Source organism: Talpa europaea, assembly GCF_964194135.1.
Source record: "Talpa europaea genome assembly, chromosome: 13".
In the NCBI taxonomy this organism is placed as follows: Eukaryota; Metazoa; Chordata; class Mammalia; order Eulipotyphla; family Talpidae; genus Talpa; species Talpa europaea.
Genome location: NC_140080.1, coordinates 42,278,729 through 42,291,091, shown reverse-complemented (window position 1 = coordinate 42,291,091; position 12,363 = coordinate 42,278,729). Strand labels below are relative to the sequence as shown.

The 12,363-nt window shown below is 39.8% G+C and overlaps 1 protein-coding gene across 1 annotated transcript in view; it reads left to right on the top strand.

Annotated features, from left to right (window-relative positions):
- The window catches only part of PDE6A (phosphodiesterase 6A), a gene marked incomplete at both ends in the record, with an annotated part of 101,261 nt that overhangs the window by 20,167 nt on the left and 68,731 nt on the right, over nt 1–12,363 (top strand). The window contains one exon of the mRNA XM_084252418.1: nt 9,438–9,502. Coding sequence (XP_084108544.1) covers nt 9,438–9,502 — 65 coding nt within the window. The remainder of the gene's footprint in view (nt 1–9,437; nt 9,503–12,363) is intronic.

The window sequence follows — 12,363 nt, the reverse complement described above, 5'->3', positions numbered from 1 at the left end:
CCTCCCGTGCTTCTGACTGTACCCAGTGCATGTATAAACAAAAAACAAACAAACAAATAAATAAATAAAACATGCCTCTATTAAAAAAAAAAAATAATAAAATAAATTCAAAAAAAAAAAAAAAGAACTTCACTGAAAAGTAAAAGGTAAAAGAATTTATCAACACAAAGCTACATATGAAAGAAATCCTACAGGGATTATTGTAAGGCAACAGAAAAATGAATATTGAAACAACAGACACCTAAATTACTTAACATGGAGGAGCAGGCGGAGAGTAACAATATGGTCCACTAGACCCAGCAGAGACCAGATGGGTCACACAAATAGCTCATTATATACTAAGCTCAGTAGAACCACCAAACAAAAAACAATACAAATAACTCATAAGACAATGGAAATGGAACTTAAACATATATATATATAGGAAGCCCATAGAAACTAAAAAAGACAAGATAAATGATAGCAAAATGGCAATTAGCACTTACATCTCAAAAATCACCTCAAATGTAACTGGGGTGAATTCATCTGTCAAAAGATGTACAGTGGCTGACTGGATTTCAGCTGGTGGCACAGGCAGTTGATAGCAGCGCTGTGAAGCTGTCTGCAGCCTCTGCAGTGCCAGTTGGACCCCCGCTGGCCACGTAGAAACCCACATGGCAAGGCAGACCTCTCCTGTCTCACCCGCTGCTCCCCTCAGCAGTGTATTTCAGTCAGTCTGCCTGTTCTGTTCCCCACTTTGTCTCTGGTGAATCCTCTCACCATCCTGCACATTTGACCTGTACCCCGGTTCTTGTATAAATAAATAAATCTTTAAAAAAAAAAAAAGAATGGATTTCAAAATAAAGTTCAACCTTCTGCTGTTACAAAAAAAAACTCACCTAACCAACAAAGACAACATAAACTTAGAGTTAAAGATTGGAGAACAGTTACACTATCAAGTGGCAACAACAACAACAACAACAAAAAAGAAACAGCTATTCATTTTTTTTTTAAGATTTATTTATTTATACAAGAACCAGGGTACGGGCCAGATGCACAGGACGGTGAGAGGATTCACCAGAGACAAAGGGGGGAACAGAACAGCCAGACTGACTGAAATACACTGCTAAGGAGAGCAGCAGGCGAGACAGGAGAGGTCTGCTTCGCCATGTGGGATTCTCGGCGGCTGGCCGGGATCGAACCTGCACTGAAGCTGTGAACCTACACAGCTTCACAGTGAGGCGCTCAACCGCCAGCACCACCAGGGAGGGCTGGAACAGCTATTCTTATACCTGATAAAATAGACTTTTAAGAAAAGTAATAAGTCATAAAGAAGGACACTGTATTATGGTTAAGGGTCTAATACAATAACAAGAAATGGCACTCATAAATATATGTGCACTGAACGGTGGAGCACCGAGATATATAAGATAATTAGCAACACAACAAGAGAAATATTGATAACAACACAATAATACAAACACTTTAATATCCCACTTATAATAATGGGCAGGTCAACAAGACAAAGTATAAAAAGGAACCAACAATTTTAAATGAGGAGCTAGATCAAATAGTTCTAACACATATCTACAGAACACTTCAACCAAAAATTGCTGCATACAAATTTTTTTCAAGTGCGCATGGAACATATTCAAAAGTAGATCATATCTCGGTACACAAGTCAATTGTCAACAAAACCACCAAGATCAAAATTATAATGAACAACTTCTCTGAACACAATGCCACAAAATTAGAAATCAACTATTAGAAAGAAAAAAAAACTAGGGAAACCATGAATACATGGAGATTAAATTGCTTAATAGAAATTGGATAAAAGTGGAAATCAAAGCAAAAATTAAAAAATACCATGAGACTTAAGATGGAAGATAATTGCAATATAGGCCCATATTAAAAAGCAAAAAAAAAAAAAAAATCCCAAATAAGCAACCCAAATCACTTCTAAAGAAATTTGATAAAGAGGAAAGAAGTAAGACCTAAAGTTGGTAGGAGTTAAGAAATAAAAATAAACATCGTAATAAATGAAATAGAGATCAAAAAGACTATAACAAAGATCAGTGAAACTAAGAGCTGGTTCTTTGAAAAGATAAACAAAATAGATAAACCTAACAGAGAGAGAGAGAGAGAGAGAGAGAGAACATTAATAAAACAGAATCACAAATGAAAGATGAGAAAACACAACATATAGCAGAGAAATGCAAAAGTTCATAAGAGATTAGTATGAACAAATATATGCCAATAAATTCAATGATCTTGAAGAGATGTCTACATTTCTAGATCAACATAATCAACCAAGATGAACTGAACAAAATGATCACCAACATGGAAATTCAAACAGTACTAAAATGCCTTCAGAAAAACAAAAACCCAGCATCAGACAACTTGACAAATGAATTCTATCAAACTTTTAAAGAACTATGGCCCACATTGCTCAAATTGTTTTTAAAAATATAAGAAGGTGGGCCTCCCTGGTGGTGCAGGGGTTAAAGACAGTGCTATCAAGCTATTGTCAGCCACTGCAGCACGAGTTTGATCCCCTGGCAGCAGGAGCAACCCACATGGCACAGCAGACCTCTCATGTCTTGCCTGCTGCTCCCCTCAGCAGTGCATTTCAGTAGATCCGCCAGTTTTGCTCCCTACTCTGTCTCTGGTGAATCCTCTTACACCCCCACCCCGCACCTCTGGTCTGTACCCCAGTTCTTGTATGCATAAATAAATAAATCATCAAAAAAATATATAAGAAGGAATGCTCCCTAGCACATTTTATGATGCAAATATTACCATAATGGTAATTAAAGCAGACAATGAGAGCACAATAAAAGAAAATTAGAATTCAGTATCACTGACGGCATCGATGCAAAATTTTTCAACCAAATACTAGCAGATCAAATTCAATACTATGTCACTAAGATTATACACCATGGCCAAGTGGGATTTACTCCAGGGATACAAGGATGATTTACTATATGTAAATCAATGTAATATATCATATCAACAAAAGTGAAGATAAAAAATCAAGATATGATAATATCAATAGGTGCAGAGAAAGCATTTGATAAGTTTCAGCACCCACTTATGATAAAAACTCTAACCAAGATAAGAACAGAAGGAACGAACCTCAATATAATAAAAACCACATATCATAAACCAACAGCCAACATAATACTCAGTGGTAAAATCTGAAAGCTTTTCTTATTAGATCTGACACAAGACAAGGATGGCCAATGTCATCACTTCTGTTTAACTTAGTACCAGAGGGTTTGACCAGAGCTATCAGATAAATAGGAAATGAAGGGAATAAAGTAGAAAAAGAAGCAAAATTATCACTATTTGCAGATAATGACGTTATATATAGAGGGTTGTAAAAATTCCATCAAAAAGTTATTAGAAATCATTAAAAAATACAGCCAAGTGACAGTATTTTTACACGTTTATACAAAATCAATGTATAAAAATCCATAGCTTTTTCTTATAAAAAATGAACAAGATGCAAAAGAAATTAAGAAAATAGTTCCATTTATAATTGCTACACAAATAATTAACTACCTTGGAATCAAGCTAACAAAGGAGTCGGAAGACCTGTAGAAGGAGAGATACAAGATGTTATTAAAAGACTTAGATAACGAAATAGGAAATAGAAGGACATCCCTTGCTCATGGAAGGGAAGAACCAATATAATCAAAATGACCAAATTGCCTAAAATGGTATACAAATTTAATGCAATCCCATCAAAATTTCAGCAGTATTTTTCATAGAAATGGAACAAAAATGATTAAATTTATACAGGACCACAAAAGGCTTCAAATTGCAAAAGCAACACTTAATGGAAAAAAGGAGAGAAATGGAGGTGTCATACTATCTGGCTTGCATTGGAATACTTGCTAACACCACACCCAAAAACAAATTCCAAATGGATTAAAGATTTAGATATAAAACCTGAAACAATAAAATACATAGAAGAAAATACTGACAATACCTTCCATGATATCAACAATAAAAATATGTTTGGTGGGTCTCCCTATGGCACAAGGGTTAAGCACAGCACTGTGAAGCCATCCAAAACCTCTGCAGCAGGAGTTGGATCCTGGCTGGCCAGGGAGCTACCCACATGGCGCAGCAGACCTCTCCTGTCTCGCCCTCTGCTCCCCTCAGCAGTGTATTTCAGTCAATCTGCCTGTCCTGTTCCCCACTCTGTCTCTGGTGAATCCTCTCACCACCCACACCTCTGGCCTTCACTCTAGTTCTTGTATGCATAAATAAATAAATCTTTAAAAAAAATCTTAAAAAAAAATTTTGGTGACTCAACTTCTATGGCTAGGGAATTAAAAACAAAAATAAACAATTGGTATCATCTCAAGTTAATAAGCATCTATAAAGCATCTATTACACAATATGTCACTGATAAGGGATTAATATCCCTTATTGCTCATAACGCTCTCATAATTCTCATAGTTCTCTCAAAATTCTCCCAGATTGTCTCCATTTTGTGGGAAATGGCTGCATTGCATCCTTTCTTATGATTATATAATACTCCATGGTGTGTATGTACCACATCTTGATCCATCAAAGGAGATTTAAGCTGCTTCATTGCCCTAGCTATTGTAAATAATGCTGCCATGAACATTTTGAAATATAATGCATTTTTTTGTTGATGGTTTCATATATTTTGTGGATATATGTCTAAGAGTGGGACTGCCAGGCTGTACAGGTTTTCTATTTTCAAGTTTTTAAGATAAATCCAGTTTGCTTTCCATAATTATTTCACCAGTTCTTGTTTCCACCAACAGTGAAAAAGGGTTCCTTTTTCCCTGCATTCTCTCCAGCATTTGTTGTTGGGGGTCTTTTTAATATAGGCCATTCTCACGGGTGTGAAGTGTTATCTCAATGCAGTTTTAATATGCATCTCTCTTATTAGGAGTGATGATGAACATTTTTTCATTTGTTTTTAGACTTCTGGATATCTTCTTTGGTGAATTTTCTGTTCAAATCTGCTGCCCATTTGTTAATTGGGTGATTTTTTAAATTGATGAACTGTATGAGTTTTTTATATAACTTGGATATTAATCCCTTACCAGTGACATATTGTGTAAATATTTACTTTCATTCAGTAGTGTGTACTTAATCATCTTGTATTTTCTTTATAGATGCTTATTAACTTGAGATAATACAAATTGTTTATTTTTGTTTTAAATTCCCTGGCCATAGGAGTTGAGTCACCAAAAGTAAGTCACAAGGATAAAAACAGATATTGGACATTCACATAGCAGACACTTTCAAAAGCCAGTGGACATCAGTCAACATCCTGAGGGTTCTGAGGTTAAAAAAGGAGGGGGAGGAAAAAGGGCCAGGGACACCGGGATGATGAGGAACATCTGGGAAAGAATGGAGGCCATGATTCTCAATTTTGCCTAGAGCAGCAACTCCTCATTTTCTCTCTTTAGGACATTTATCCCTTTGCAAAGTTAAGGAAAGCAACATACACTAACCCACTTTAAAAATGCATGCAGGACCTCCTTGGTGGCACAAGGGGTTATGCACAGCACTGTGAAGTTATCCGCAGTCTCTGCAGCACGAGTTTCATCCCCGGCCGGCCAGGGAGGTGACCCACATGGCACAGCAAACCTCTCCTGTCTTGCCCGCTGCTCCCCTCAGCAGTGTATTTCACTCAGTCTGCCTGTTCTGTTCCCCCACTCTGTCTCTCACCCCCACCCCCTGCACCCAGTTTTTGTATGCATAAATAAATAAATCTTTAAAAAAATTAAAAAAATTAAAAATCCATACAGATAAAATCACACACTTTTACATACACTTTCAAAGGAAAAAACATAATGTCGGGGGGGGGTCGTGTGTGTGAGAGAATCACTAAAAGTTACTTGAGCTTTAGGTTTCATGGAAAAAACAAAAACTGCACTCATTTTAAAACTAGTGTATTTCCATGTACCATGATTTGGCTATGCTGTATTTATGGCTCTTTCAAAGACCCTCTGTTAATAGTGTTAGCTGCTCCAGTGGAAGGTGAAAAAAGGTGCTCACTGATGGTTCAGTTTTGACTTTCCAAAACTGGTAAATTCCTACATGAATATGGCCTTGAAGGCAACTTGAGCTACAGTGTGTGGGGAAAAAAATCCTATTTACCTATGGCACACTGGTCTTTTGTGCTGCTTTCTGTAAAAGCAAATTGACTCTCCTGTGGGTTTCAAAGGACATCTACTTCTAACCTTTCTGAAGGAGTCTCGTGGACACCTCCAAGTAGGGCAGCCTGCCAGGCCCAGGGAGCCAGCAGCTTGTCTAAGTGCTGAGATAACAAGTTCTAGGACAGACAGAGACTCCATAAGGTGAGGAAGGTTATAGAAGTACTCCCCCTCCCTGGTAGAAACTGAACTCTAGCAAAGTCCTGGCAGACAATGCATCTACCTTTTCTTTCTAGAACTGTCTACAAGACAATGTTCACTATAGAAAAATGTTCTTAGCACAATGTGTTTATGTTTATTGGAAAAGTCCTGCCTCCCCTTCACCTGGCCGCCTCCCGAGGCTGTTAGCAGACATCTTTTCAGGAATGTCTATGAATATCCAGACTTTCTGCATTTTGCCACCATCATCTTTGACAAATGTGTTGATTCTATATGTGCCTTACTTTTACTTAACTATGTCTTTCCCTATCAGTCCAGATCAGCTCTCTCCTTCCAGAGACATGCTAAAAATCCTCTATGCAGACATCCCACTTGTGTAATCATGCTCCTAATGATGGACAAGATATTTTCTCCAGTTTTTTTAAAGTAGTCTGGAGGGAACCCTGACTGGGGCACAGTGTTTTTAACCACATTTTGGTAGGGCATCTATCGGGCTTATTACCACATATGGAATTGTTGGGCAAAAGAACAGGTTGGTTTTAATCTATGAGAGATATTGCTACCTCTCCAAACACAACCTTAGAATCATAGCTGAAAATGACTTTAGGGATTATCTTGTCCGGGTTTTACAACTCCCCAAGTTGTCTTTAGAACTCTAGACTTATACAGTGACTACCTTGGACAGGGGTTAATGGAGGGGGTGGAGCGGGGGACAGAAAAGGGAGTAAGAGAGAACAAAGGGAAACATGGGGTCACTATGTGCCCAACTCTGCTTCCATCCGGGCAGCTTCCCTTTTACCTGCTTTATCTGATTAGACTCCCTGCTGTTTGGGTAAAGAGTTCTGCAACTTGACAGCAACAACAAACCCCACTGACCTAATATTACTCTGAACTTCTGAACTGAGATTCAGAGAATGCACTTCAAGATTGGAAATTGAGTCTTTTCACTCTAGATGTTTTCTTCATCCCATTCATTATACTCCAGGGTTCATCTGGTCTCCCCTTGTATTAGCTTGTGACCTAGGAGTAACCAGGGGCCCCAAACTGTTGAATGGGTGCAAACTCTGAAAGAGATCCAGCCATTTTCATGTGCAAAGGCAAAGGAGGTAGACTCTTAGTGCAAAATATCTTACCAGAATCGTGCGTAAAGAGAGAAGAAAAGAAAGGATATTCCTAACATGTTTTCAGTGTCTTCCCAAAATTCTCCATCTCCTTACAGGCAAATGGCCAGTCAAACAGAGTTGGACAGAAAGCTTGCCACAAATCTAAGATTTTTTCTTGCAGGGAGCCACAGGAGAGGGGTTAAGTAGCTACCAAAGAGCTGGGACCAAAGGAGAGATTCTGAATTCAAAATGTACCACAGAATCCACCATGAAGTCAGGACAGCCTGCCATTTTCACTCCCAAGGACTTGGATCATCCTCCCCTGTGTCTCTCACCCACTTGCCTCTTCCCAGTGTCTCTACATGTCTCTCCTCCACTGTCTCCTCCAAGTGTCCTTCCCACCAGTGCTAGGGTGCAAGTCAGGCTGCAGAAGTGGGAGAGTGCACCAGCCTGTCTTCTGTGCTAGATAGTCTGCTCCGCTCTACACCTAAATCCCAGTAGCTCCCCTGCTCAGGAAGTCTGGTTCATGGTATACTGGGACTTGTAACCCAAGGAGGCTGCATGTAAGTGGGCATGGGGAAAATGGTGCCCATACAATGCTCTGCAATGTCCCTCTCCTTTTCACGGAGATGCTGCTCCAATACTTGGATGCTTCCCGCTCTTGGGAGCAAATATGGGGTTGTTGGCATCATTGGATCAGCTTGAGCTCCTGCCTTTTGTTTAGCCAGAGTGTGTCTCCTGGAAGTGGGAGACCTGTCGATCAAACAGGCTTTCTAATATCCTTGACTGGGTCAAGAATTTCTATTTATGCAGGTCCTGAGTAAGAAGCCCTGTGGGAGGGGGAGGGCTCTATATTTAAGTCTCGGAGGCAGTACTTGTCAAAATACCTGTGGAGTAAAGCAACAGTTTTGTTTTGTTTTTTTATTTCCAATCTATTTGGGGCTGATACTTTTTTAAATATGATAAAATATGATAAAATATTAGAAATATAAAATTGAAACAATTTTAAACTGATTAAAAAAAAAGTAAGGCCTTTTTAAAATAATTCTTTTCAACAGACCTAACCTAATTCAGTACTATAGAACTTTCTAAACACCAATTCTGAATGCCTGTCTGTTTCATCATGGAAAGGTAACAAATAGTATGCAGGCTGGAACCAGTGCAGGGACCACATTGTGAGTGGTTCTGTTCTAGATGATACCTAGAATCTAGAGAGTAATGCTATCATAAATTCTCAACCTTCAGGAACATAGCACAAGGTCTTGGCCCTGCCCCTGGCTCACTGTCTTATTGCAAATAAGTCCCATCTCTCGGGGTCCTGATTTTGTTAACCTGCCCATCACACATGGGTGTTCAGGGACTCTAATAAGGTGGTGGGATTTTCCCTGGAGAGTGAAGGAGAGGAACCACCTTCCTGTTAGGAATAACGTAACTGAACAGACCCACTTAATAGAATGGGCGTCTTCATGGTACCACAAGGTGGAAGAGATGGAAGAGGGGTGACAGCTGAGAGGCAGGAGGCATAGCCGGGAACGTCGGCCAGAAGAGCTGAGTACACGAGTTAATGAAAAGGGGCTGTGACCGTGTTGCCGAGCCCTACCTAGAGGATGGCCAGTTGGCAGTGTTTCTATGTACCCCTGATCCCCACCACTAACTCCAGCAGCCATCTTTATGGCTTTCTCCTTGTAGCTGACCCTCCAGAGTCCCTTGGGGGCACTTCCCTTCCCTCTTTCCAGCCCCAGATACCAATCCCTGCCTGGCCTCTGTGAGCTGGTTTCGAGGAGGAGGGCACTGAACTCTGAGATGCAGCTGAGGACAGTGAGGCCCAGAGGCAGCTGAGGCCACTCCTTAGAAGAAGTTCTGGTCAAGCTGGTGCTTCCAGAAAACCACAAGGCATTCTGTCAAAACAAAACCTTTCTCATGGATACTCTTCAGCTGCAGTTCTGTCTTGGACTATAAGGTCTATTTCTCCTTCTCTTTTGCCTAGGAAATCAACTTTTACAAGGTCATTGACTACATCTTGCATGGCAAAGAAGATATTAAAGTAATACCGTAAGTTTCTAATCAAAATGTATAGATTGCAGCATGTCATCAATGTCCATGAGCCATTCATGCCAAGATCAACACTAGCCAAGCCCAAGAGGGCCACACACTCAGTTAGCCGCAGGGAGAGCAGGAAGGAGGCAGTGTGGAGGCATGGGAAAGCCCCAATTGCGGAAAGATTTGATTAAAGCCCCACTGTACAGAATCCCGACTCAAGTGCTGTGAGTTCCAGCACCAGGTCCCAAAGTGGACCCATCTGGGACTCAGTTTCTTATCTATAAAATAAGGCTATGAAATCTGATTGGGACAATTCAAATGTCAAAGCAGGAAGTTGGCAAAGAAAGCCACCCAGCCCCCAAGGGACCCAGCCCCTAAGGCAAGCAAATCTCCAAGGTGTTCTTATGTGACCAAGGAGGATGAAAAGGAAAGAACGAGAGGACAATACCTTGAACTTGAACCTGCCTCTTGGTGTGGGGACACCAAGGCCATATCAAGATTCAGTCAAGGTCCTTTTCAATGACAGGCTTGAGTGATTTGGGGTCAGCAGAGCACGCCCCAAAAATCGTTCACCCTTTGATCTATTTGAATTATGTCCCCGTGCCAGGAGCCACACCCACAGCTGAGACCCTTGCTCTCTCCAGTCCAAGCCAGACTCCTTGAGCCCGCAAAGCCCCACCTTTGGTCTCTCCCAGCTCTCTGCTCCAACGGAAGGGAGTTACTGTTCTCCTTAATCCCCGCGTAACAGGTATGAGAGGCCACCTACCTTCATGCTTCTCAGCAGCCCAAATTGTAATGATTCTGTCAGCCAGATAATGCAGTTCTCAGGGAAAGTGCTTCAGGTCCTGAGTTTCTGGGTTCTCTCTGTTCCTTGTTTTCTAAGCTCATCTAGGTCTCTTCCCCAGCTACCTTGGCAGATTCATACTCTCAACCATGCTATTCTAACCCCTTTCCCCAGGGGGCAGGTTTATCATCCTCTGCCTCCTAAGGCATCACGGTCAGAGCTTCCCCCATCTCATCACTTGTCAGCATCATACCCTTCAGGTCTCCAAACACTCCCCTGCTGCCTTCCACCCACCTCCATCTATGTCACAGACTTTGGGTCCTTTGTTATGGCAGTCCTGTCTCTAGACCAATGTTTGTACCAACCCGCACAGGCTAGGCCATGCTGTGGCAACAAAACTTCAAGACCTTAGTGGTATAAGTAAAGATTTATTTACCATCTCTCTCTGTGTCGATTGCTGGTGATGAAGATGGCTGGAATATAATGTGTAAGCTATAGCCACTGTTTTAAATCTTGCAAGGTAGACGAACCTGACCCAAGGCAAGTGAGAACAGGACAAACTTGCTGTTGACCTTCCTTCCAGAGCGGCAGTCATGCCCCTGCTCACAGAGCCACATCTAACTTCCAGAACACGTGGGCTCCGGATTTTTGTAAATAACTTGAGTGGCTGCCCCAGTCCAGGCCAGCCAAACTAAAAAGGGAAAGCTGGATAGTAAAGAAAGACTTCCTCTAACCAAGAGAAGACAAAATACGAATTTAGAAAGGACATAGAGCAGGTGGGACAAATAAAAAGTGCACATTAAGATGATCTTTAAATTCAAACACATTAATTTTAAATACGTAACTTTAAATATAATAATAAATAAATATAACATCTATAAATTTATATATATATTTATGTATCTTTAAGTATAAATTAATATTCCAGTTCAGGTTGTCAGGCTGGATAAGAAGGAAAGCTGTCACACTGCATGGATTCTAAGAGACACAATTTTCTACTTTGGGACATTTCTGAAATAGAATCAATGACAGCATGTGATTACTGTCAGCCAGAAGGCAGCAATGATGTGGTTGTCATTGCCTGGCTCTGCGTGAACTTGGTCACAATCACTTGTATTACTGTTACTTCAGTTAAGTATATGCATTGTGGGTTCTATCCACATTGAATTTCACTGCAATAGAAAATGACTTAAAAGAGATTATAGTAGGACTCTTCACTGAAACAAAAAGTTGCTTTGATTGGCACAAAATATAAATGGAGGGGTAAAAAATATGATAAAAATCTATATCTAAATGCTTAGAGAACTCTGTAGATGTTAATGAAGTAATGATTGCAAGTTCAAAAAGCAAAGCAGCACATGAGTTGTGAGAATTTTATCTTTCTTACTTGCATATAAGAACGGATGACTTCTTAGATATCAAAAAACAATATATCCTGTTTACAAGAGACCTATCTAAAAGGTAATAATATAGAGGTTGAAAGTAAAAAGATGAAAAAATATGTGCCATGCAGATCCTAAAGGAAATGCAAAGAAAAATGCAAAAGAAAACTGGCAGAACTGTACTAAAATCAGATAAGAATAGATATGTCAGAGAGCATTAGTAGAGATAGTCACTTAGTGTAAAGAGGCCATTCTCTTGCTGTTACAGGATGATATTATAATTCTAAATCTGTATACGTTTAATAACATGACCTTAAAAAAAGAAAAGAAAAACGATGATAAATGCCAAAAGTGGTACTTGGAATTGATTAATAAAATTGAGAAATCCTTGGTAAAACAGAACAAGAAAAGTAGAAAGAAAATCAAATAAGGTGTATCAGGAATGATATGTGAAGTACACAGATACTAAAAAGGAATGACACATTAAATACACAGATGTTAAAATGATAGTCAGAGTATATTATGCCAAAAATTTTAAATCAAACGAAATAAGCAAAATCCTAGAAAATAGAACTTACTAAGCACAAGACAGGAAGAAATAGAACACCAAAAAGACCTTCCCACAGGCCCAGATGCCTTTGAAATATTCAAGGAAGATATAAGGCAAAGTGCATCCAAATTATTCCAAAGAATAGAAAAATGAATGA